General features: G+C 41.6%; 4 protein-coding genes across 4 annotated transcripts; 2 read left to right on the top strand and 2 right to left on the bottom strand.

Moving 5' to 3' along the window:
• Positions 1-1,555: 1,555 nt before the first annotated feature.
• Positions 1,556-8,008, top strand: LOC136446477 (galactose-3-O-sulfotransferase 2-like). Its single transcript, XM_066444858.1, has 3 exons — positions 1,556-1,797; positions 6,299-6,463; positions 7,096-8,008. Exons 1-3 carry the CDS (start codon positions 1,628-1,630, stop codon positions 7,985-7,987), a joined length of 1,227 nt encoding a protein of 408 aa, XP_066300955.1. The 5' UTR covers positions 1,556-1,627; the 3' UTR covers positions 7,988-8,008.
• A 1,693-nt stretch (positions 8,009-9,701) lies between these two features.
• Positions 9,702-14,772, top strand: LOC136446222 (isatin hydrolase-like). The gene is made up of 5 exons (XM_066444540.1): positions 9,702-9,834; positions 10,667-10,776; positions 11,422-11,577; positions 11,915-12,102; positions 13,897-14,772. Exons 1-5 carry the CDS (start codon positions 9,752-9,754, stop codon positions 14,146-14,148), a joined length of 789 nt encoding a protein of 262 aa, XP_066300637.1. The 5' UTR covers positions 9,702-9,751; the 3' UTR covers positions 14,149-14,772.
• On the bottom strand, positions 14,535-16,999 carry LOC136446223 (uncharacterized). The gene is made up of 3 exons (XM_066444541.1): positions 16,873-16,999; positions 16,109-16,213; positions 14,535-15,585 (listed from the first exon to the last, which is right to left on the bottom strand). The coding sequence occupies exons 1-3, from the start codon at positions 16,972-16,974 to the stop codon at positions 15,259-15,261; spliced, it is 534 nt and encodes a 177-aa protein (XP_066300638.1). The 5' UTR covers positions 16,975-16,999; the 3' UTR covers positions 14,535-15,258.
• Positions 17,000-18,761: 1,762 nt separating this feature from the next.
• LOC136445718 (bacterial dynamin-like protein) lies at positions 18,762-27,326 on the bottom strand. Its single transcript, XM_066443853.1, has 14 exons — positions 27,297-27,326; positions 27,100-27,105; positions 25,109-25,316; positions 24,358-24,638; positions 23,847-23,987; positions 23,441-23,644; positions 23,038-23,153; positions 22,471-22,602; positions 22,051-22,293; positions 21,184-21,422; positions 20,353-20,431; positions 20,053-20,182; positions 19,262-19,389; positions 18,762-18,768 (listed from the first exon to the last, which is right to left on the bottom strand). Exons 1-14 carry the CDS (start codon positions 27,324-27,326, stop codon positions 18,762-18,764), a joined length of 1,944 nt encoding a protein of 647 aa, XP_066299950.1.
• Positions 27,327-27,582: the final 256 nt, after the last annotated feature.

Here is a 27,582-nt window from a genome sequence, read left to right on the forward strand (position 1 = left end):
TTTCAGCAAAATTGCATAATGCACAAATAAAAATACAAGTGGAAACTCCCTTAAGGGGACCATTTCTATTGACTCACAATATTTATACAATACTTCAATATGCAGACCTGCTTTACAGCTCATCTAATAATCGCTCTATAAGTCGGTTTTCATAACATAAAATACAACCATATTCTGATAATTGATTAAGTCATCATTCAGAAACATAACACGGTGTATGATTTGTTGATGTTACTACTATTCTGCCTGCTCTATAGCTAACCTAACAAAAGACAGTTCTGACGTCAACAAAATACAAAGTACACTAGCATCATTCTGATGCCAAAGACAATACCCGAAGTTAAACGTGTGGATTTCTATAAAAGAAAGAATACCCCCTCGTTATTTTAACAGTTGCTCTGCTAATGCCCCCCCCCCCCCTCTTCTGTTCTCATGACACGTGTTTGAACAGGTCAACCTAAAACCGGTTGAGTGAGTCCTGTGACAGAATTGGAGTGCTGTACGGACTCATGGCTAATGCAATTCAGGTAGTACGATATAATGATTATGTCTAATGAATGCGGCAGGCATTCTTTAACTTGCCAGCGGTGAGTGGCCTTTATTTTCATTCATATTCCATCGGTATCTCGATTTATACGCAATGTCAAAGTAGAGATCTCATGGGAATCCCTCCATTAAGGCTACACCAAGTAATTTTTATGGATGACGTCCTTTGGAGACCCTAAATCTAATGCGAGAGCGCGAAAAAAAACAAGAAGGGCCGAAAAAAACAAGATGCCTAGATTTGAAATATAATAGTCGACGACACATGTTAGGACACAAATTGAATGAGAGAACACAGTGTAACAACTAACAATTCTTTTATTCATCATGAAAAAGCAATAATTTGAATAAATCAGTTGAAGTCGAACAGCAGTTGTTGTCCTGTCCTGTTTCTTTCGATTTGCAGCACTGTCGTAACTCTATGATCATAGTTACAGGAAGCGGAATTTCTTGTTTTTGTTTCTGGGAACAGACCAAAATCAATGCGCGCGCGGACGTCATCCATAAAAATTACTTGGTGTAGCCTAAAAACATAAATGGACAAAAATTATCTGTCGGTGTCTTTCTTGGAGGTGACTTCAGTGCCACATTTTCTCCACAGCTATGAAAGTTGTCCGCTGGAAGACGGCGGGTGTTGTGACCTTGCTGTTGGTCGTTTTTTTCATGTTCAAGTTCGTCTGTCGACCTGTCCCGACCTGCCACCAGTCACCATGGAAACACAGCGGGGACCAGAGAGTTAGAACCGGAAGTGAAGGATCTATGTAAACGAATTATGTTACGTAAAAATATGTAACGAAAAGCATAATTTTACCTTTCGTTGTATTACCATAGGGTTCTAAAAATAATGCGTATACGTATTCAGTTATGGCCTTTTTATAACCATTTCATTTTAAGAACGAGTCTTTCCTAAGCGTAGAAACATTGATACCGCCATGATTTGATCTTATACTAAAATAGACACCTACAAATTTTTTGGACTGTTTTGTATTTTATTGATACGTCAGTTTGATTCCCTTTAATATCATTTTGATGATATGTTAAGTTGCAGCAGTTGGGTGACGTAGTTTGAAAGCAAGGAAATTATATGATATTTTTCCCATGCAGAGTTCGCGTCTCTAGCGGTGCTTGTAGAGCTAAGGTGAAGAACGTAGTGTTTTTGAAGGTCCACAAAGCTGCATCCACAACCGTGGCGTCTATCTTCCAAAGGTTCGGCTGGAAAAACAACCTCACCTTCGTTCTTCCTACACACTATAGGTAAGCACACATACATTGCCGTAATACTGAAGCTATTACAGAGAGGAAAAACAACTCTTCGCTCTCTTTGGGTTAAGTAACGACAAGACAAATGGGAATTGGTGAAAACATACAACTGTATTAGCATATTTTATCATCTTCCAATGTGGTCACCAAATCCTGAACACCAAACATGTATACTTTCTGTCACTGACACGTACAGTGTTGCACAAAGATGTACCCATCCCATGAATCTTAAAGTGTATGATACTAGAATTCATCATCTCCATTTAGGAAAACGGAAAGGGGAAAAATGAAAATTTCCCGAAATATAGTTAAGTGAATAAATGTAATGCTGAAGCAACAGTTTACCCTTTGTGGAAACAGGTTCTCTAAAACCACCGAAAATAGACCAAAATGGAGTGGAGGAAAATGAAAAGTAATTTTCTAGAAATGTTTAGACTTGAACAGCACATGTAGTCGTGATAAAAACGAGCTAAACTTTCTACTGAAACAGAATCAACATCATTTTTAACACCATCCAAGACACAAGTGGAAGTTCCTTCTCAATTCAGAGGGAATACCTGTCAGTTTAAGTCTAAAAAATGTCCTTGGTGCAAAAAAATACACATGTTCACAATGGTTTGAAAAATACAATCTCGAATCATCACGGAATGGCAGTTAATTAGATGAGGTAAACGCACAAACTCACAACTGTCGACTCAGTACCAGAAATGTAGACCCCCCCCCCCCCCCCCGATATAACATAGAATCAGTCCTGTGCACCCAGTACTTGAGGGGCTTCTTTCAGAGCCACTTTGCACATCTCATCGATGTACCATTTCCTCAGGTACGTTGCGCGATAATCCTCATCTTTTAACAACTTGGCTAGGGTGTCTTGGATATCTTTGAGATGCGCTAAGCTCAGTCCTTCCGTCTGGGGTAAGCCGTAAGACTTGCACACGGGCACTTGCGCTGCCAGGTTCTTGATAACCGTGTAGTTGAGGACATGTGGCGCGGTGGCGGCGAGCTTGGATCGGAGTGAGTCGGCGTACTTTTGAAGTTCATCCGCGTACTCTCTCTTAGTGATGAGGTCATCCCACAGATCGTCGATCGATGACATCATCTCTTCATACTGCGGGTCGTCTGCATCTGCGTGGCGGGGAGATGGGTTGGTTGTTGGAAGATCCACTCCTCCTCCCTGTGTAGATGATACCGTTTTAGGTCTGTCTGTGTCCACGTCGCTGTTAGCGTTGACCGGCAAGTCCGTCTCTTCATTCTCGGGCAGTGACATCACATCCTCCGAACCTTCTGGCTTCTGTTGCACAGCGGTCTTATTGGAGGGCTTGGCTGGGTCTGAAATATATAGAATAGAGATAAAGTTCACATTGTAGTGGTTACTCTTTGCAGTGTTTTATTCTGCAGTTTATCATTAATTTGAGAGGACGATTCTATTTACCCGAGAGGAAGATGCAAAGAAATATTAAAGGCGTTGCCAAATAGTCTAGTTAACCTTCTTACTGTTGCATAACCCCTAACAAATACAGAATTGGGTGCCAAACGGCTACATCTGTGTGCTAAATGTTAACATCTGCCGAAATAACAGCAGACACCTCTTACCTTGCTCCCGTTCGGAGTCACTGCCTCTCACAGGGCTGTCGACATCAGCGGGCACTTGTGCGGCCTCCACGTCCGTGGACACTGCAGTCTCTTCCTTCAGCTCTGCTGAAGATTCCGGGGTCCCTGGTCCTGCCGCCGTAACGGTCTTCTCTGAGGGCCTTTTTGAGCCTGAATAGAGTGAAAGTTCACTTTTCAGTGGCTGTTTTTTTACGTTTTTATCTGGATTCTTACATTCTACTTCCAATTTGATAGGCAGTTGTCTTGTCTTGTATTTACCTCTGACAGAATTATTCTAATTTCTATGTGCAAAGAAAGGGCGAAGAGTCCATGTATGTGCAGAGAGAGCAACTTATCTATGAAGACTCAACAGATCTAAGATGCCTCTCACCTGTGGGTCCGTCGCCTGAAGAGGGCACCTGTACGGCCTCCACGTCCGTGGACACTGCCGTCACTTCCTTCAGCTCAGCTGAAGATTCTGGGTTCTCTTGCCCGGCCTTAACGGTCTTCTCTGAGGGCCTGTTTGAGTCTGAATAGAGTGAAAGTTCACTTTTCAGTGACTGTATTTATTCTGGATTCTTATACTTTACTTCCAATTTGATGGATAATAGCTTGGTGTTGTATTTAACTATGAGAGAATGATTATAAGTTCCATGTGCAAATTAAGGCATTAAGAACGTTCATACACAGAAAGAGCAATAGATCTATGACGCCTCTTACCTTGACCCCGTCCGGAGTCATTGTCATCCGTAGAACCGTCGACTGCAGAAGACGCCTGTGGGACCTCTACGTCCTTGTCGTTGGAGGGGTGCTCTGAATCCACCTTGGCATCGCCCTCACCATGGCCACTTGTACCGGCCTGGTCTGGTGTGTTGAATGAGGCAGGTGGGCTGGGTGTCAGGCTTGACGATGAAGGCGGCTCTGACTTGACGTCAGTGATATCGCCGGCTGCGGCCGGTGGTGAGCTGTCCGTGCGGCGGCTGCTGTCTGACGTTCCCGTCTCTCCTTCCTGGGAAACCGAGGAACGGCGCTCATGGCTTGGCTCGACTCCTCGCTTGGTAGAGGGCTTGTCTTGTGCTGTCGTAGCAGGCTCACTGGGAGGCTTTGCAGGGTCTGAATGAAATGCATATGGAACAATATGCTTATGCTGTGTTTTTTTTTCCATTTTCATGCTAGGCCCGCATTACAGTGATTTCAAAAACGCGTCAATGTGTTGTTTTTTTCTAAACACTTTCAAAAACGTGTTTCAAAAAATAATACAGTTCACATTTACAGAATGAACAGCAGACATATCTTACCTTGACCCCGTCCGGAGTCACTGTCAGAAGTGGGCACCTTTGTGACCTCCACATCCTTGTCGCGAGAGTGGCGCTCTGTGTCCTCACCGGTCTCCTTAGCAGGCTTGGCAGGGGCTGAATAATAAGATACAGTTCGCGTAAACGGGGTGTTTTACGTTAGTCTTTGAACGAAAAACTGTTCCCGTAGTAGAAGATGGAAGCTTCGAACGCCGGTTCGGCCGAACCGTTCATTTGACACACACTTTGCCATTATTTGTACAGCACGTAATGTTATTTTGAAGTTTGATAAGACTGAATTTTACAACAGTAAAGAAATATCTTTCCACATATACCTACGCTTGTTTTAGGTTTCCATGAAGACGTCATTTTTATATCTCCTTGTCTAACAAGCTCCTCTACGGCCTCAAGGGCGTTACATCATACAAACTCGGTCGCGACTGCTTAGAACTAGAAATAAAACAAAAGAAGTCCCTTACCCTGTGTCGAACCACTTTTCACCCCCTGGGCGTCCACAGTGATCGTGACTTGTAGGAAAACCTCTTCCTTCTGTCGACCAGCTTTGTCGATTCTCTCTATGGCGTACCACCATCTGTTCGGTAAGCCGTCCACCGACGCAAGTGCGGCGGCAACATCGATGGGAAGCTCGGCAATGGTCGTGTCTTTGCACCGCTTCGCTTTTCGCAGTTTCAGTATCAAGGGATCTGTCGGCGTCCAATGAGAGAATACGGCAGCATACTCCCAGACTAGACCATCTGATTTCTTCTTCTTTGTCTGCTGCTTTTCCTTACCGTGACGAAGAGTGACTACATACTTGCTTTGACTGTGGCGACCAACTTTCCCTTCATGAACAGTAACGTTCAGTTTGGGTTCGCCGGTCCATCTCTTACCGCCAGGCCTGAGCAATGACAGGGTATGTGCTACTGTGAGGACCGCTGACGCGGTCCAGTCCAGCACACCCATCTTATCAAACGGGATAAGCAAATTCGGCTTTACACAACGAGGAGCTTGAGAAATGCACGTGCGGCATGCTCAATAGTGTTGTTGTGTTTGGTTGCTGTTCCACGGCGACGCTACAACAATGTAAATGCTGTTCTAGAACACTTCGTGACAATCGCAAAAACCCGTGTGTACTGGAACAATCATTTACTATTGACATTGATGACGTGAGGCTTGGATATTTATGACGTTTTGGTACCGATGATGAGAGAACAATGTTTTTGACTACTGTCTCAATCTAAATAAAGCTAGTGACTGTATGTTGTCTTCTTTATCATTTGCGCCATTTTATCAATTAAAAAGCCTTAAAAGACCAACTAAAGGTTTGTAGAAAAAAAACCTATCGTAGTTCCACATTTACCGCTTTTTTAACATTGGAAATATGAAAAGTCGACGACCCAACCTGCAGTACCGGTACTGGCCGCTACAAGATTACTTTTAAAAATCTGTGTGCATTTGTATACCTTCTTCAACACCTAGTACCTGAAAACAAGAATACTTTCCACAAAGGATAACATCGTAGTAGCAAGCAATATTTTAACGTGATAGTTGTCAGTAGACGTTTGTGGACTGTTCACTAATTACTTACACGGGTTCCTTTCCAAACACAGGGACTACATAGGCTGGCCGCATCACATAAAGCCACAAGATATCCTTCCGTCACCTACAGGCGGTTACAACATCCTCTGTGATCACGTGGTTTATGACGACAGGATATTACGCACATTGATGCCTGACGACACTGTTTCTGTCGCCATCTTGAGAGAGCCCCTCAGGTAAAAATATTTCAGCCAATAAAAATAACCTTGAACAGTTTCATTTTCTGAGTCCCTGGATTACAATGTCCTTTAATCACAACCAAAGATGTTCAGTTCCGACTTTTCGGTGCCGTCGGTCACCTTCATCAGGGCAATTCTGTCTGGTTCTGTTAAACACTACAAGTGGGGCCGCATCTGTTAGCAGCGACACCTACTTGTAATGCGTAACATAACCAGTCAGAATTGCCCCAAGGAAGGTAACAGACGGTCAATCGGTAATTAATAAAACACTCGGTTGTGTACAAATGACTTTGCTATCCAATGTAGCAACTTGAGTACATTTATTCGTAAATTTGAATACGTGCCAGTTTCTTCATAATGTAGGTCCAGCAAATTGAATATCGAAGAACATATATCTAAGTATACAGGTTCTGCGAAATACTGGAAGCAATGGAGTAATGGAAATATATCTAATACCTAAACGAAATGTCGTAATTGTTTACAAGGTGTTTAGACGGACATAAAAGTAGCCATGATTGTTTGATAGTAAGAACATGTAGCAGCAGTTATTTGCATATATGTCATTAAATGTTGACCGTCACAGTATCAGGAAAAGTTAATAAAGATATTATTTTTCCGTTTCTATTTAGCCATCTCAAGTCGGTGTTCCATTGGTGGCATTTGGAACAAAAATACAACATCAGCTCCCATTCCGGAAGTGACGTCGTCTCCAGTTTCCTTGACAACCCTGTGTACTATGAGACGCGGTTTTCGTCCAACGTCGAGAACCTCCGTCCATTCGTGTATACCCGGAACTTTCAGTCCTACGACTTCGGATTCCCAATTCATTTATCAGATCACGATCAAGTCGTCCAAAAGTTTCTAGAGACGGTGAAGACTCAGTTTGATCTTGTGATGATCATGGAATATTTTGACGAATCGTTGGTCCTACTGAAGCGATTGCTTTGCTGGGACCTTGCGGACATTTTGTATTTAGGGTTCCAAAGATCTAGGTCATATTCATACAAAACCGCAAAGATTTCAACAGAAACTGTGGAAAAGCACCGACAATGGAGTAAAGTGGACTACAATATGTACGATTATTTTAACGAATCACTTTGGAAAATGATTCAGGATGAAGAACAACGAGGCTTTCATTCAGAAGTTCGTCATTTTCGAAGTGTGTTGCAAGAAGTTAAAGAGTATTGTTCAATCTTACCAAAGGGATACATAAAGAGCTTAAAGCCCGTTCCAAAGAAAATGATTCTAGCTTCTCAATGGAATGATGCGATAAGTTTGGACGAACTTTTCTGTTTGGAATTGAGAATGGGCTGGGATGACTGGAAGTATGTCGTAAAGACCTCTCATCTTGGACAGTTAAGAAAAGATTTACCCGACTTCGATATAAGTGTCGTGCAAGTCCCTCGCCCAACTACGGTTATGTCAAGGATATTACGTAAGAAGTTCCACGTCAAGGGTCCAAAGTTGGTATGTGGCAACCGGTCTACATATTGTACATTAGATAATCAAGCACTGAATTAACTATGAAAGATTCAATCACAACTATGACCCTCAGTGGTTGAATTCTAGAGAAGCTAAGATGATCACATGCACAATCTGTTCATCTCATGTACCTTGTTGTCTTGTACACTATCTCATCGAGGGCACCAATTACAGTTATTGATGCTGAATTAAAGGAGAAAATCACACAGAAAGACACAGAAAATGAGCACACTACATGATTCAGTACGCTGTTCCGAAAGATAATGCTGTAAACCAAGTAAACAAATTTTGTAATCAGTTATCTGCACCTCTTGTTATTCCAAGTATGATGTTTACAATTATGTAGAGGCAAAGGTCACATGTGTGTTGTGCAAACTTAGACTCGTTCTGTTGAGTGAAATGTTATCGATTATGTAGAGGGAAAGTTGAAAGGTCACCGCCACTGCACCGGTGGGTCAGGCAAACATCGCTTCAGAGCAACCGTAGTACTGAGTAACTGTCGTGCGTGGCGGTTTCACCACGGGAAACAACCTTCAGACCATCGACAGATCCGTGAAGACTGCTTCCGATGAGCATGGCTGCCAGGATGTCTTCCCTTCTCCTTATCATGGTAAGTCTTGGAAAAACAACCCACATTTGAGTTACTGGGCATGTGGTGGCAAACTCATTTGTGGAACTGGCTCGGCATATCTTTTGCCAATTAAACGTTGGTGAGAGTTTTCAATAGTTTTCAATAGCCCCACCACTGCCTTAACTTCGTTTTGCATTCTTTTCGCATTTATTTAGTTTGTACAAAGCTAAAGGTAGTGCGGGTGATTATTGTTTTTGTTCTCTCTTGGAACTAAGTATACGGTATAGAGTTTACTTACGTAAAACTGCCCCTTAATTCGGTTTGACCTTGAGGGAGCTTTGTCTAAAGATTACGTATTTTACACACAACATGGACGAAAGGATATTTTAGTATCTGACATGAAACTTTCTTTTTAACATAGAATTCTAGACTTTTTAACTTGTGCGTTCTGTATGAAGTTATTAGTTGAACCCTCTTTTAACTCTATGCATTAGGTGAGTACGTTGACATAGAAACAAACGCAAGTCGTGTCACCAGTGGAAACCCCCCGGTCGGATATTATTTGCATAATGCCACTCGGATGTCAAGCAGCCGTTACGTTAATATTAACTCTTTGGGTTTAGTCTATTCGGGCGACGTGGGGAAAACTTTGTCGATTGTGTAATCAGATGACAGTGCGATCTTTTACCTTGCAAAACATCCCAGCTATAAAACGTTTACTAGTTAACATATGCAGAAATGACGACGGACATTTACATATTCCTATATTGCGATGTAGTTGAAGTTAGCTGTTACATGTCATGCATTTAGATAGACAGATGTATCATTTCTTTAAAAAGACTTTATTGACACTAGCACATATTTACCACAGCCCCCCTCTCACCACGAACTTTGGACGGTGTTTTCCTGAATGCAGATCTATCAGCCAGTGTTAGTATAGCCTAAAGGTTACAACAATTGACCTGTCACCCTTTGCTTTTCTGCCGTTTTACCATGAACTGATTTTTGCTTTAACGGAATTCTGCATGCTTAAGATACAGATGTCATTTTTCACGCACGTCAATAAAGTCTCCTTTATATGGTTCACCTCAGTCATGTATTGTATTATATTGCATTTTGTAAGTGATTATTGATTAACTGTTTTCATTACTATCTCTTTTTTTAAATTTAAACCGTAGGCATTTTGTGGACTGTTTGGATGTTCCTGTGGCTCGTTGCCTGGCGACCCTCGGATGATCGAACTGACATGGCGGTTGGAGAATGGCATGGCCCATTGGCCCGGCATGGTCCCGTACAACTTCACCATAGTGGACCGGTAAACATGATACCCACCTTACATTCTTTCATGCGATAGCATTAACTATGAAACTATATCTAAAAGCCAGAATGGTCATACGAAGAACTTAAATGAACGTAAAATGTTGGAAATTGTTACATGTAAGAACAATATCTGAGCTCAAAGTGTATAGATTTAGTCTATTTTAAATTCAGCAACGGCTATTTTTGTCCACCGCTATTTTCGACCACGGCTATTTCACAGATTGAATAGCTGTTAACTGAAACACTGGCGCTAAACGTGCCGTTCATGTGTGTCAGTGTTGAAGGTCATACACGTACACGGCCCACGATACCCACCTTACAAGTTACATTCCTACATGAGATAGCATTACCCAGGGTACTGTGAGGCCACGATGGTCATAGTAGGAAAGAACTTTATTTGATGAATGTAAAAAGTTGGAAATCGTTAAATGTAGGAACGATTGTTTGAGCTCCGAGTTTAAAGTGTATAGAATCTATTATAGTTGGTTTGTCGGTAACTTTGTTTTAAATTCGGCCACGGATATTTCACAGATCAAATGGCTGTTAACGTACTGAAACGCTGGCGCTAAATGTACCGGTCATGTGTGTCAGTGTTTAAGGTCACACACGCCTGCTTGCATGTCTTTCGGTGGGTCAGAGTGGGAACACTGCTGTCCTTGGAATTTCATTCAATTTGGTAACGTTTGATGTTTGGAAAATGTGTATATGTACCGTCAGTTTACATTTGTCTTACTTTACCCAGTATGTCTTCTAAAACAAAACTGTGTGCAAAATCAAAACAGCAGCCAAAAAATGGGTGTTTCTCAATTTTTTTTCATGACGTCAAGGGGCATGATACCTGACGGCTTCTACTTGGAGCTCAACAACATCTACCTTGCTGAGCACACCGGGACACATCTGGACGCACCCGCACATTTCATCCAGGGAGCGTGGCGCTGTGAGTGAAACTTCTTCACTTCACTTGATATGACTGCCATCTTTCTATCTAACCTGATTTCATCCTTGGATTAAAAACGTTCTTTGTACACAACAGCTTGAACCAAGTTTTGATAAAGACCAACGTCCCGGTGACCGTCTGTCACCATCCTCGAACTCAGAGCAATTCTGACTGGTTGTGTTACGCACTGCAGCTAGGTGTCGCTGCTAACAGATGCGGTCCCAAATGTAAATTAGCAGCGACACCTTGCTGCAGTGCTTAAAGGAACCATTCAGAATTACCCCGGAGTAAGGTGACAGACGGTCACCGAAACGTCGATCGTTCTTGAGTATAAAACACTTGTGTACTTGGTTCTATTACGCACTGCAGCTAGGTGTCGCTGCTAACAGATGCGGTCCCAAACGTAAATTAGCAACGACACCTTGCTGCAGTGCGCAAAGAAAGCAGTCAGAATTGCCCCGAGTAAGGTCACAGACGGTCACCGAAACGTCAGCCTTGACTACAAAACACTTGTAAGTTGTACAAAGAACTCAGTTGTTATCCAGTGGCGTACCAACCTGCTGGAACTGTTCACGGATGGCTTTATCCTTTCTAGTCTGTCGCTTGGCCCCCAAAGGAAACCATTTTGTTTGTTTGTCTCCCCAGTGGACGAGGTCCCCCTGCAGAATCTGGCAGGGCCGGGCGTGGTGGTCGACGTCAGAGACAAGACGAGAGACAACCCTGACTACGAGATTGGTCCACAAGACTTCCAGGACTGGGAACGAGAACATGGGCGGATCCCCGACGGCAGTGTGCTCATGCGTAAGTGATTCACCAAGAGCTTAGAGAAAGCACAACAACCCTATATAGTCCATGGGCCAGGTCCCTCAAAATAGCCATTTGGTACCAAACAGAGGGACAAAGGGTGACTTACTTTTGTCAAAAGGTTGATTCCTCTACTTTATCATTATGCATGATAACGATGTCAAATGTATATGTCTAAGGTCCACTTTCGTAGTACGCCGGGTAGCATTTGTTGGAATTGTAGACATTGTCATATCAGAGCATACGGTAGATATAATTTTGGCTAACACAGATGTATTTTTGCTTATCCCTAAATGATCCTTAAATTCATATTTTGCACGTGTCTGGTCTACAGTTCGTACGGGATGGGGGGAGTGGTACTGGGACCAGGGCGAGACTGCCTACCTCGGCACAGACGATGGGAACACCGCCCTGCTGCACTTCCCCGGCCTTCACCCAGATGGCGCTCAGTGGCTTGCCGACAACCGCAAAATGCACGTCATCGGAATCGACACTGGGTCCATGGATTATGGGCAATCTGTGGTGCGTTCCATTTTATTCAGTACCTACCCACTTTATGGTGACAATGCGGTCTTGTTGACTTAGAATCTAAAGCTTCTTGGTAAGAACCCCTATCAGGCCTCGACGTGTTCCCTTGGGAAAGGCAATCTAAACCTATTTCCTCATTCGACTCAGGTAAAGATGAGTACTAAGCTTCGGTTTGGGACGTCCCCTCGGATGGAACGTAAAGCGGAAGTCCTGTGTTTGCATGAGCAGTAGAGCCACACCTCTATCACGTTAAAGAACCTACCACACGTATCGATACGAGTAGGGGTCCATCCCGCCGTGAGTGGTTCAAACCCCACAGTCTTGTTCTGGGTTGACATCTTGAAAAGGAGATAGTCACCTGTTATGTCAGTCCTCCCACAACGGCTTAAGTCTCAATGAATAAATAAACAAATAAGTACTAAGCTAAGCACTTTTATCCATCCTAAGTCATTTTGTTATAAGTAACAATCTAACATCCATTAACATTAACCCGCCGGGTTACATAAATCCGCCACTTTGAAAAACTGGATTTAAGAGACCTCTAGTGCTGCACCCCCAGGTATGCACAGTTTAGATATACAGGTGTGTAACGTTGGGTAACCTAAATTCGGGATTTTTCCGATAATGGTTGACTGAAATCAATCTAGCAGAACAATAAACCATCCTTTTTTTCTATTATTCTGTCAGTATCATGTACTATCTTTGCACTAATCATATATATGGTAGATTTTGTCTCTAGTCGTGCTGACACCATAATATTTCAACTTCAAACTACCGTCCGCCGCACGCACAATTACGGTGATGTCGGACAGGGGGGCACATTAATTCGGGAGAGAAGATTCGTCTTGAATATCTTACCGCTAATCACATTTTATACAGCAGCTATTCGTTCTATCCTTGGCTTGAGGAGAGTGCTATGGATATAGACGTGTCCAAGTAAAAAAAATACACGGAAAAACGGCCATACCGCACACATCAGGCCAGTTCGGGAACAACCCGTGTGTTGAGTCGGTAGAACTTCACTCAAAGTCGGCCCATCGTCATCATCGGGCAACGTGTAACGTTACGTTATTCATGGGAAGTTAGCTGGATGCCGTAGCAATGGTAATGCCACTATGTCCATGTGTTCCTTGTTGTGTTAGGAGCAAACTTTGAGGAAAATATCTTCCTCAGTCCACTATCACACGCAGCATTTAGACAAAAAGTGTTCCTCACAAACCTTTGTCGTCTGCTTGACAACAGGATTCTGGTTAACAATATGGCGGCGGGAAAATACACGTGCCGTAGGTTGTAGCAACAGAGAGGAGTTTTGATGATTGATCACACTTAGAATCCAGTTGCAGGTTAGCAAAAGAGATTGTAATAAGTTGTCTTATAAATAATTGTGTTTAGCAGGCAGGAGATGTGACATTTGTCTTATAAACCAGCGAACAACCGTGCTGGGTGATTCTCCCACGAAGCCCCCAGACTCTGTCAATAAGGGACGGAGAGTTTTTGACGTCGCCAACTTCTAATGCATGGTTATCGAAGCTTTTCAGCCAGTGTTCTGAATACGTTAGTCTATCTGCTTTGCATTGCTGGCGTTATAACTGATTTTGCATCTAGCACATATCCCTAAATACCCCGTTTTCAAAAAATCCCGACTTTAAGTACCCCACGAATTTAGGTTACCCAACGTTATCATACTGGGGGACGTTGAGTTGGAGATCTGTTTGGACGTATATTTTCAGGGTGGCGGAATTATTTTTATAGTAGATGTTAGATCCATGTACTTTTTTTCTGTATTAGCAAAAAATGAGTCATCAGATTCTTCTGCCGAAGAGGGTTGTGTTCATAGAGAACGTGGGTCACCTGGATCAGCTGCCGATCACCGGGTCTACCGTGTACGCCATGCCCATCCTCATCGGGGAGGGCAGCGGAGGGCCCGCCCGAGTCTTCGCCATCGTCGACGACAGAACCAGTGCCTGTAGCCTGACAACCTCCACCGTCGCCACCGTACTACTGGCGCTTTCTTCCGCCATACTTTATAACATGATATAAACGTGTGTAGAACTGTAGTAGGAGACCTAGAAACTGTCGAACTGTAGTGCGAGACTAGGAGGGGCCCGGTGTGACACCTGATGTAGAATGAACCAGAGTTGAGCGTGTAGGTGTAGCCAGATTCACGTTGAGGAATAGTTAGAGTAACAGCACAGAGTACTCATACAAGTTGACGCATTTAAAGCATTACGTTTTTGAATGAACAACGACATTCTGAAGTTTTAGATTGAAACCCTTTCTCTATTTGAGGATCATACTACAATTCCCGTCTCAATTATCCTAATCTGCTGCAGATCTATCAAAAGACATTTTGTCATACATATTCTGGTGACCTCTATAATCATCTGTAGATCCTGTAATTGTGAAATTATTTGATGCAGACCACCTGGGTGTTCAACGTTCTCTTCGGTTTCTTTTGACATCGTCACACGTTTGTGATAGTGGCATATGACTGTTAAACACATTGCCCAATTATCTTTCCAAAAGAAATACAGACATAACTGAGATAAATCACCTGGCTATAAATGAGAAACATGCGCCAGGACACCAAAAGCAACAATGTTTTGATGTATTTTACATAACGATTATATGATCATTAAATTGTTTACAAGCCGTTTTCAGACACATATGCTTAACGTGTGTCTGCATTCTGTATGGAAAGGCTTGTGTGTTTGGGACAGTTTACAATTAACATCTGATGACTATAACTCATCATAATTTAGCAGCCAATTCGTATATACATACATTGATAGCTCGGCAGAATGTAAGTATATTGCAAACGGGTCTTGTGACATGGACCCTGAAGATGGTAACAACGAACAATGAAAAACAGCCTGTGCTTGTATTTTTGAGAAATATTTTACGATGTCTTCCATTCAAATATCCCGCATCTAATTATTTGAGTATATTCTAATATCTAATACCAAAAGCTCTGCAAGAAATGTTCTGAGGCAACACACCTCAATTTCTACAAATGTTTCTAATTAATGTAGATGTAAAATATTGTGACCAAAAATATTCAACATTACAGCACTTACTGAAATCTATGATGAAATTTCGATCAAATGGCCCGATGAATCTTATCATAAGGGAGGTCTGTAATTAATAACATTAAAGTGTGGAGCCTTTGTCGATTTTGAAGTGTATGGCAGAGGAACAGGCATCGTTACAGAGAAGGACAGTTAGACAACGGTCCGCTGGGGGGCGTCTCGCCGGCTCACCATCCCAACACTGCCGCATGAGTTCGCGCCAAAAGTAGATGGGTTCGGCACCTTCGGGAAACGCTGGCCTCCTTCCACCTGCCACCTCCTTGATGAACTGCAGTGGCGGCGGCGCCCCTTTGAAGATGATCTCACCATACCACAACTCCCACAGCATCAGACCGAGGCTTAAGATGTCAGCCTTTCTGGTGTACTTGCGACGACTACCAGCGTACACCTGATGGTGTGAAATAACACATAATTTATACAAAATTGTACCATCATTATCAGAAAACATGTAAGACAAAAATGTGACACTAAAAGCAAATACAAAAAAGACTTATGTGAAATAGGAAGAGGGATTTGGGTTTACAACAATCGCCACTTTAAAATACCATATTGCTTGTTCACGATCAGTGCTAGCAAGAAATGTGTATGTCTAAATCAGAAAAAAAAAACTCAAGTCTACATGATTTCGTATCCTGTGTAATACTACATCGACTCAAATCAAATTATATCTTGACAACTCAGTTTGACTAGTACTTGTTCTAACTCGTTGAGAACTGTGAAATATTGTAAATGGCTAAACTGTGTGGGAAAGACGCAATGGATTTTCGGCCGACAATCTTTCGGTTCGAAACCAACACAGGTGACCGTTCATGCGGGAAATTAATCTTCAAATGTTTGAGTATAACCAGGGCTATGTCAGGCGCTTTATCGGTAAATCTAATGTTATCAGCCGATAGATAAGTCTAACCCACCTCGGGGGCGGCGTACAATATGGTTCCACATTGCGTCCCCGTGACGTCATCCTCCGCTTTCGAAAGGCCAACGTCACCTAACTTCACGACATCACCTTCCGACATCTATGAGAAAATATCAACAGAAACAGAAAACTATCTAAATACATAGATAAATAGCTATCACTAGAACTGGAACTAGAAATAAGATTATAGATTAAGAGTGCCATCCAATAAAGTTAACCGGGGCTCCCATAAGGGATCGAATATGGGGTCCTCGGTAAACTAAGTATGAATGAATGAATGAATGAACTTTATTTCTCGACAGTCAGGCTAACAAGATTATATATTCCGGAAAACATCGCCACAAAATGTCGATAATGATAATGTATAGATCTATGCGTGGTCGTTACAGTGTGAGTAGCTGCTTCAAAAATAACCTTTAACAAGTAGCGAAAGAATCCACCCTATATCTGCTTACGACATTGGGCGATAGCGGACCGGATTTAATCATGGTCTCTATGGGAGGGCAGTTCCACATGGGCGTCAATATAGGGGTGCAATTACGATATTGCATTGACGATAAAAGCAGTTACGGTGTAACAAAGACATCGTGCATCACCACGCTCAACCTAGCAAACGGTACCAATGCAACAACGGGAACGTGCGTTCTAGCTGCGAACGTACAATCAAAAGCATTGCCAATACTCCCGTCAGGAGGTCATCCTCCTTCCCGGAGTAAATATTGATTGTACAACGAATTGTTAAACCATGAAATCACTTACCAGAATGTTATCCATTTTAAGGTCTCTGTGTAGGTAGCCCTTGCTGTGTATGTACTTCAGTCCTTCTACAACTTGGATGGCAATGCCCGTGACGTGTTTCATTGCAGTACCTTGCTCTATTGAATACCTGCAGTTGGTTAAGGATACTCAATTAGCACACAGAGAAAAAACAATTCTACCACCAAAATCAAGGAACCGCATTATAGAAGAAGTACAAGACTTACCTCTCACTGCATCCAAAGATGTCAAACCCAAGAGAAGTATTTAAGGTGATTGCATGTTGATGTAGTATAGTATAGTATAGTATAGTATAGTATAGTATAGTATAGTATGGTATGGTATGGTATGGTATGGTATGGTATGGTATGGTATAGTATAGTATGTATAGTATAGAAGCTATTTTCTAGCATTTTTGATCTAGCACTCCATCTTTTTCATGTTAAATGTATTCGTAATCTTGTCTCGGACACGAGTTTGCATAAGTTTCTTATAATATTCTGTGAATAGCTACAACGCATACGTCTTTTGTTCGTTATTCAAGGTCAATATTACCTTTCTTGTTTGCCGGGAATGTTTGGAGAGTTCTTCCGTACGTAGTCTCTCAGGTTCCCTGTGCAGAGCTCGGTGACCAGGATGTACCGAGTGTCACCGTCGGGATTTGTCAGTAGAAAACATCCAATCAACTTCAGGACATTGCAATGATCAAGAGACCTGTGCACAGTGAGAAGACACAGCTTATCAATGTATTTCTAAAATTTGAATTAGACATAATTCAATCATATACAACATAGAGAAGTTGTTAATGTTAGATAGTTGTACGACAGTCTGTTTGAGTAGATACTACTAAAATGTTAACGTTGATCGTTTAATTCTTAACAGAAAGAAGAAGTTCATTCCCTGAACTCGTATCTTTGCAATGTTAACTGACTGAAAAGTAATTTTTGTCGTCGTGCACCTCAGCACTTTCCCCTCTCTGACCACATCTGAGACGTTGTTCTCTGAGAGGTGGTTCCGCATCATCTTCAGAGCGACAGGAATGACGTCATTGTCCCTTCTGAGTTTGGCTCTAAAGATGTCTGCAAAACTGTAAAAAAAATAGTTACGACACGCGTCAAGTAAAAAGGGACAAAATTATTCATTTATCTGTAACATCTAGGTGGTTCCGCATCATCTTCAGAGCGACAGGAATGACGTCATTGTCCCTTCTGAGTTTGGCTCTAAAGATGTCTGCAAAACTGTAAAAAAAATAGTTACGACACGCGTCAAGTAAAAAGGGACAAAATTATTCATTTATCTGTAACATCTTCAAAACATATGGGTTGCCCTTCAACAATACTTGTTGATTTCCCAAAAAAAAAACATAGGCCAAAGCTGGTACAACAAGACCATAGCACTTCCAGGTCAAAAGATACAAAAATTGAAGTTCTGCTGCAGTACCAAGGTCACATACCAGGGGGCCCAAAATCGACCTTGAATTTTGGCTTTACAACACCCGCCCACATACCAAATATCATTGTAATCCATCCAGAGGTTCTTGAGTTATGCTGACTACAATAGTCCGAAAACACACACACACACCCACACACACACACACACACAGACAGACAGACACACAGACACACCAAAATAAATCGAACGTACATACAGGAAATGATAATGAAACAATACTAAGGAACAAATAATACAACATACATGTATATGAAATAAATAACCAAAATAAATTATACAAAACCAAATCATCAAATCAAAGCCGTGATCCAAAACCGAGTCCAGTAACCATTCCTAAGTCAAACATCGTTTATATCGCAAAATAAATTGATGCGATGATTCATAACAAGTGATGATAATGAATAGTAATTATTGATAATTCAAAGCCAATGCGACCCTGGCTAGTCCCTGAATGGATAGAAACTACACTGTCATGTAATGTCATGTCATGTGTCATATGTCATATGTCATATGTCATATGTCATGTGTCATATGTCATATTTCATGTCATCTTATGTCATCTCATGTCATGTCATGCCAAAGAAGAATGGAGCTGACACAGGCCAAAGTGCAAAAGAAAAACATAAAGATAGACCTGCCAGTCCCAATGGTCATGGACCTGTCCCAATCCATGATGTCCTCAGAAACGATGTAACGTGTCTCCAGATGGTGTACATGAAACAGTTGCAGCTTACTGTTTTCAGGAAAACAAAAAGTGTATTAAACGTGTCATTAAATTTTATATCATTGAAGTATATCAGTAATAATGCATTTGAGAGTCCGTCCCTGGCAATTGAATTCCTTTTTACACAGAATGTAAAGAATGGCAATGTATGCCAATGAACTAAAAGCATTAAGTTGCTGACCGGAATCATTGCGAGTTCACAGGAAATGACCTCACCTTATCAGCGCCTGACACTCATTGGCCACAGGTTGAAATTCCCGGATGACAGCACTGTTCGACCGTACTTCACCTGAAAGGTCCTCCAGGAGCTTCTTGTTCGCTTCCATAGTGGTCTCCAGCTCGTTCTAGAAGAAAGTCACAATTTCGTTTGTTTCACCTAAGCAGATCACATAGATATAATAATAATAATAATAATAATGGTTTATTTCACAGAAGCATTTCGCAGCCTTTAGGCTGAATTGCACACTCCTTTCACATGAATAAAAAATCGACTGTAGGCAATACAATTGATTAATATACAGCTGGGTAAAATCCTATACATAAAATTCACGGCCTTAAAGATTAAAAGTATTTTTTTTTAAAATTCTATTGATATGATTAACAGCGATAGGATAATCTCAGCGTTTGTATTGCTTACTAATCTTGAACATTTTACATTGGTATTTGGTCGTCGATACAATACATGATCATTTAACAATACAATAACAATACAAGAATCTGTAACTAATCGGATTATAAACTGTAATGCTGTCACACCTGCTGTGTCCATCAACAACGAAATAAAAAATATTGATTAATTGAATGTTCTCAAGTCGATACTTTTGGTAATTTGGAAAATGTAATGTTCACCAGGCCCTGCTTTACTGATAAGGCAAAATGTTTGAAAATTTCCCAAACTTTGTTAGCATAATTCAACAGTCATTAGGTTATAACTTACTGTTGAATCAAGTTCAACATGGCTGTTGGAAATGAAAAAAAAGTTTGGCAGGTATTTGGTAAAATTGTACCACCTTAAGACGCTCCATTCGCATTTCAAGCTTCTCGAGCTCTTCGGACAAAAACTCCCGAACTGAATCCTTGGTGAGCTTCTTTAGATATTCCCTCGCATACTCAGACATGTAGACGCCAGGGTCAGCACTATGGAGAACAAAGCAACAATTTCTTCATTTTTTTTATAGAATCAACACCTTTTGACAGATGAAAATAACGAAAAAAAAGAAGTAAAGGGAGAATTTCGACAGTCAAAAAAGAAACACAAATCAACGCACAGGTCAATATCAACAGTATTTCTAGTAGTTTCTACTCACTTGAATCGATTCATGATTCTCCTTTTCTCTATACTTGTCTGGGCAGCAATGAGACCGATTACCGGTAGGGAGATCACGGCTGAAAAAAATGTAAGAAATGAGTGAGAACATTGGGCCAGAAGTGTCCCGTCTGCCTCAAAATAATGCAGCGCTAGGAAAAAAGGTTCCTTTGTTGCTAGGTTTATCATTTTGTCATATAATGTTTTTGCAGGAACCTATTAATCTCCAAGCAGATGTATCGGTGACAATGACAGTATCAAAGGACAAAAGCAGCATTATTGGCCACCTTGGTAAAACAATGCTGCTTTTGCCCTTTGGATACTGTCATTGCCACTGATAGATCTGCTTGGAGATTAGGAATCTTGTATGTGATTGCTTGGTGCCTTGTTGCAATGTTTTCCTCCAAATGTAGCTATATCTCACAGAAGGACCCTCTTAATGACGAGACGTTGCACAGTTTAGAAATACTAAACCCAATAGACCTCTTTCCAGTTACGGCGGTCATTTTTAATTTCCCGGGGTCAGCTGGGGGTCATGCACCAAAGTGAGGCGTGGTGTGCCGGCAAATGTCCACAACAATATTTTCTACACATGCCAGGTGCACGTACCACAGCATTTCACATTAGAGGCCCACAATGTACCACCAATGATGGAATACCTATGGTATATCATTGTAAGGCCTAAGGCCGGCACACCCTGAGCCTCACTTTGGTGCATGACCCCCAGCTGACCCCGGGAAATTCAAAATGGCCGCCGTAACCGGAAAGAGGTCAATTAATCATCGGAGACGAGAATGTCGTAAAGATCTAGTATGGACTGTTGAAGTACAACCTGCAGCTACAGTGAGAACGGCCCAGACCGGAGCGGTTAGAAGACCCAAGACGGCTGTCTGTGGCCTGAATAGTGGGCTTTCTTCAGTCAAAGTGTCAGCCAGAGGTCTGTCGTCTGCTGGCTGTGCTGCCGGAGTTGCATCATCAACGGTTGTCAGGATGCTTTCTTCGACTTTTCTTATGTCGTCTTCAAAACTCCTCAGGATATCTGTCTTCAATGTGTTCATTTCCTCATACGCTCTAAATGGTTGATAACAAATGGACAATACTGTGCGTCATGGCGATGTTTGATTCAGTGTAAAATATAGCTAATAAAGTTTTCAAAAACTGATTGCAGCTGTCTATATAGTGGGGTCGTGTGGCGTAACGGCAGGATTTCTGACCCAGAACCAGAACCAAGGGGTTCCGGGTTCGAATCCCCTGCTGCCACCGATCTTGTGCCTTTGGGAAAAAAGGTACTTAACACGATTTTCCCCACTCCACCCAAGTGTAAAAATCGGGTACATTATGTGTGTGGGTCACGACATCAGCAATAGCTGCCTGTGTCCCACGTGTATTGCATTGTTGCAATTCCAATAAATCCAAATCCAATCCAAATCCAAATATATAATATATTTTGTATTTAGAATTGTAACATAGTTTAGCCTTGTATTATTGTTAATTCAATACCATACATTGTACCATGTACGATCGTTGAGCAATAAAGTTCATTCATATAACAGGTACAAATGACACAGTTGATAATTCATAATTGATATTTGATTATATAAGCATTAGACATAAGATTAGACCAAAATATGCGTCTATTTATCCATTATGGTCACTTCTGAATTCCTGACAGATGCAGATACTTAGCATAATCACGTACCTTTGAACAGCGTCACTGGCTGCTATCCACTCTGATACAACGTTTGATATTCGGTTGTCCACATTTTCGACGACCGTAGACTCGAGATCATCTATGCTGCTAACTTCAGCGATGTTTGTAGTGTCCCAACTTGCTAGCTCATTCTCCAATGCGTCTGATTTTAGGTAGTCATAAAGCTGTTGAACAATGCTTTCGAAACACCTTTCTGTCCCCGCCTCCAGTGTTTGAAGACTGTCTGTTAGTCTAAAGGGGAAGACATCAAGCCGGGAGTGAATGCCTGAGAAACATTCACAAGAACTAAATACATCGACGGGTAGCTAGAACTGTTGTGCTGTTGTCAAAGGTTCCATGTGAGAATTTCCTACTCAATGAATTGATTCCTTGCTATGTTAACCGAAAGATTTATCAAATTGTAAGTACCTTTTCCGGGAGTTATCAAGGAGTTGTCGAAGGCTTTGAATACGCGGCGTCTTCTTGTCCACGTCTTCCGCAGCTGCCACCAGCCGCGCCCGTATGTAGTAGTACGTCCTCCTCAGCAGGTAATCCAGGAACCTGGGCAACGGTCAAGAAAACGAAGAACTTTGTCCAACTTTATAAAGGTTCGTTGCATATGATGATGTTATATTATTGTTTAGAAACAGAACTTACAGGCAATATTATAGCCTCTTTCTGTTATGTCAATAGTCAATGATGATGGAAATTTAGATATCACATTTCACTACTAGATGGTTCAGGAGTCCTATTTTACTTCTGATGCTTTTGTGTATTGGCGGCTTTAGGAATCAGTGAAGTGCCTTAAATTAGATCTACTGGTGAAGCTTAAATGTTTTGTTTTTGAACATTTATAAACATACAGAGATATTAGAAATGGTGCAATGGCTTCTTATTCAACATACGACAACAAATTTAGTAGGTCTGCATCTGCATCAATAGAAAAACATAGTTAACGGAAAGAATATGTAAACTCAGCTGCAATTTGAGGCTTACCCGTAACTGATCTTCAGCTTAGAGACTAGCCCTTCAGGAAGAAGGCATCTGATTCCTTCCAGCAGTTTTGTGAAATCTTCGGTAGGACCTACGCCAGACCTTTGACATTCGGCTGCCTACAACGAAATTCAGACAGAAAAACGATCGACATGATGATTGCCATGGACAGTTTTATGTCTTATGTCTTTGTATCTGCAATATTCTGTTTGGCAATTGAGTATTATGATAGATGCCTTAAAACAAAGCGCAATCCTTCTAAGGTTGTGAAAAATCGTCCCATATATGGACGTAAGAATCTACTGCCTGTTGAGTATGAAAGGCTGACACTAGTTGGATGGAAACACTCAGATAAGTCAAAATAATTAAATAAAGAATTCTATTCAGGTGAAGAATTTACACCGACCTTCTGTACCGACATGTAGAACACCTGGGAAGTAGGGTCCAGTTCAGGCCAGCTTTTCTGAAGCCTCTTGATCATTTGTACCTTGACCTCCTCTTCCTCCCACTTTGGTACCTGGTCCCACTTGTTGAAGACGAAAATGGCGGACTTCGGATGAAACCCGGACTCGGGAATTTGACTCAGACTCTGCTGGATTATTCTGAGAACCTGCCGAGGGGTTTAACCGTTTAGAAAACAGTATGGCATGAGTCTGCATCAACATGGTCTATTGATTGATTTTCTGATCTCGAAACTTGACCATCTAGCCCCAAGCCAAATACTTGTCACTTAAAACTGTGGAAATAGTTCTTATTGCATTTGGTTGCGTAAACGACGTAATAAATTCCATTTGAAGCGCATGCGCACTTACTCTGTCAGGCTGCACTCCGCCTGCGTTAGCTGTGTTGATGACGTAAATGAAGGCACATGCTTGTGACAAATAATTCGAAGTAATGCTGTCCAGCTTTGAGTCGTCCCCTACTCCTGGACTGTCTACCAGGAAGATTCCTTCCTGTACTCAAAAATATATATCTTTAGGTAGGCGTCGCTGAAATGATGTATTTACATATCAAGTGCATAATCATTATACCGATGCCTTATCTTACTAGTACTGTTCTGCTAACTCTGTGCTACAATGCAGACAATGGTGGTGTGGGTATGGCTCCTTGGCTATTACCAGCTTTGTTGACCTTTCAAAATATGCAACCATATCTTCATGCTTGAGGGGGAACCTACCAAACGGGTTCATGCTTCGTCCACATTATCTATAGGTTATTGGAAAATCACAAAGTGCTCAAATTGTTTCAGATCTGTGCTAATCTTGATTTCCATTGGTATCTTATTATTTTATAATACCAAGAAAGAAAAAATTATCAGCTTACGTGCAAAATGGGACTTGGCCAGAAGATTTCCACTTTCTTGTACTTTGGAACTTTTTCTTTACTGTAGATGTACTTGGAAATCTCTCTCTTTTGGTTCTCTTCACTGCCAACTAGATCGAACTGGATATCGTCGTCTCCATCCAGAGAATGGACGACAACACGCTTCCTGGTCCCCCGCTTCAGCTCACAGATGACGTGCGTTGTGCTGAGCAGGGACTGAGGGAGGACATCTTCTCCAAGGAGCAGGTTAAGGAGGCTGCTTTTCCCGGCTGAAGTCTCACCTGAGGAAGAGCCAAGCGGTGGATGATAGAAAGTGTGCGTTGCAGTCAACGTGGACTAGTTCGTTCTTTGAAAACATAACCAGACAAGCTATCTACGTACCAAAAATCATGACCATCCATCAAGCCCTTCTTGAGTTATTCCCTTTCACAGTCTGAAGCAAAACTTGCTACTGCAGTTCCAACAAGCCGCTAGGGGGCCCAAACCTACACCACTTACTCTCTGTCCAAAGAGCTATCTACCACTCAAAAATCAGGACCACCGCGAACACGAAATATCAAAACATGAAGTTCCGCTGCAGTACCATAACAAGCCGCTAGGGAGCCCAAAATCCAAGACCTACCCACATACCAAATGTCAGGACAATCCATCCAGGCCTTGAGTTATGTTGCTAATATAATCCACAGACAAACGCTACCGAAAAAATAACCTTCTTGACGAAGGTAATAAAAGATAATTTTAGAATCCTCACCTGCAACAAGTATGGGGCAGTCTCCGGACTCCAGTTGCTGGCAGACGTTGTTCAGCTCGAACCGAAACCCTGGAATATTCTTCTCAATCTCACTTGTCACGTCAACGTCAAGACGTTGAATGAACAGGTCAGCCTCTTTTAAGACAGCTGAAAGGTCTCTTTGCAGTTTCCTGTTCTTGTCAGATATTTCCTTCAGCACGGATGCAGCCTAGAAGAAGATACAAAAAATATTTCTCACGGAAGATTGTTTTCCTTGTGCGAGAAATCTTTGTACTCCTTGCACAGCCATCTTTCAAGGTTTTGAATGTTCCACCCAAGATAAATACTGGTCTGTTGGATCGCACTATATCTTCCCCATTCTTCAAGAGGAACCTTTAGCACCGCATGATAACTCCATAGCTACCCCAACAATCACTACCTATAAATGTATGTCAGGATAGTGATCGACATCGGAGTCTCTGACGACAGAGATCGTGATCAGGATCTCTGTCATTACAATCGGCGATTCTACCGTAAGAGATCCCGATCGTTGTCTGTATGTTTTTTCCGTGCTTGTGGATGTTCATAACTTTTCAATCTCGATTCAAGCCATTTTACATCTAATGGACTGACTTGAAATTTATGATTTAGAAATGGAAGACCATTCTAACATATTCCTGGCACCGTGATCACGATCTCTGTCGAAAGAGATTCCGATCGGCACCTCTACTGGTAGAATCGGCGATTCTGCTAGATTGCAGATCTTTACCCTAATATGTAAAACATATATACGTCGATGAAAGTTAGACATCCAGGCAATCAGATCCGTCACTTAAGTTTTATCAATAAGTATAAATCTATATCTATATTTATATTTATACATTGCCCGTTGGATCATGGTCTATTTGAAGTCAGTTTTAGGATATCTTCTACAGAGTATTACACGCAACCCCTCTGATACAGAACACTATCAAACAAGCAATGTTTTCATGACCCCTGAACAATCATTTTAACGATCCATTGAACCAAGAGGTTGAGGTCAGACTTTAAACACATAAAGCGTTTACTCTGTGTGGGTGAGTCAGCACCCGTGATATTTGCGCTCAAATAATTCAACTAATCAATGTTATAAAAATGACACAGGAGACTTATGAGCTTAATAAACCAATAAACCAGTAAATATAGAATCCATCGATGAAGGTTAGACATTCAGGTACAAGGTGCATTACATACCAAATCAAACAAATGGATAAGGTAGATGACACCCTGCTCATTTGCATCATCAAATCATACTCGGGACATTTGTACTTTGGTTGGAGAAGATAATGAACAGGTGCATGTTACGCAAATGAGGACATTATTTGCATATCTAATGAGAAACTTTCATAACGCTTAGCACAAAATGATGGGATTTCAAAATCTACAGTGACATATATAACTTAGCTATAGTTTTATGTTATATCATTACACATATGTTATGCAACTTAGGGCGTGCGTCGCTGAAGCGTTTTTAAACACTTCTCTTGTTGATTTTGTTGCAGTATTGCTACTAAAGTGTACCTTGCAAAGACATTTCAACGTTCTGAAAGATCTAGAAGCTACTACTAACTCCTCAAGCCTTTCAGGATGTTTGGAAGACAAGTATTATTCCCAGTGACTCAATAAACGACCTTATGCAATTGTCGCACGGGTCAGTGCTCATCCGTCACGAATCACTTCTGCATTGATGAAATTAAGTCTAACCTGTCTTTTCACTTAATTACGTCTATTGTGAATCAAGTTATTGAAATATCAAAGTTTCACCTCTGACATGGGAGTGGTGATAGCTGAAAATCACAGTTTGCTTACGAGTGAAGCAATGTAATGTAATTTTCGATGCCCGGACCGTCAATGGTGCAAATTTCTATTTTTGTGCATTTGGGTAAACAACTGCTAGTTTTATCTTGAGAGACCATCATAAGATGTAGTTCTATGTTATACATAGGTGTACTGGTAACCATATCTAAACTTACCTGTCCCTGGAACCAAGGAGGCACAAAGAAATGTCACTCACTAAAATGATGCCTTCAATAATAAACAAGAGTCTGAAGACCCAAAATCTCCATGAAATTTGGTTTTGTGTATGATGTGTTTTATTATGGAGGTATAGAATTTCCTCATTACCAGCTGTTGGGACCTGAGGAACTCTTGTCCTAGATTTGAGACTAACAGATGTGACAGGTGTGACCTCCAACCACATGCCTAGAATGGAGTTGTAGATATTTCTCATTACTTATGCAAATTCAGTCCCAATTTGCATAATTTGCGCTTCAGTTTGTACATCTCTGTCTAACCCACCTGCATACCAAATAACATGAAAATCTGTTGTTCCTTTCTTCAGTTGTTCTCCTTAGAAGATTATTACAAATCCGCCATTGCAGTTCCAGTGACACATACCAGGGGGCCCAAAATCGACCTTGACCTTTCTCCTCCCAACAACTACCCACATACCCAAT

This window comes from Branchiostoma lanceolatum, chromosome 12 (genome assembly GCF_035083965.1).
Source record: "Branchiostoma lanceolatum isolate klBraLanc5 chromosome 12, klBraLanc5.hap2, whole genome shotgun sequence".
Taxonomy (NCBI): domain Eukaryota; kingdom Metazoa; phylum Chordata; class Leptocardii; order Amphioxiformes; family Branchiostomatidae; genus Branchiostoma; species Branchiostoma lanceolatum.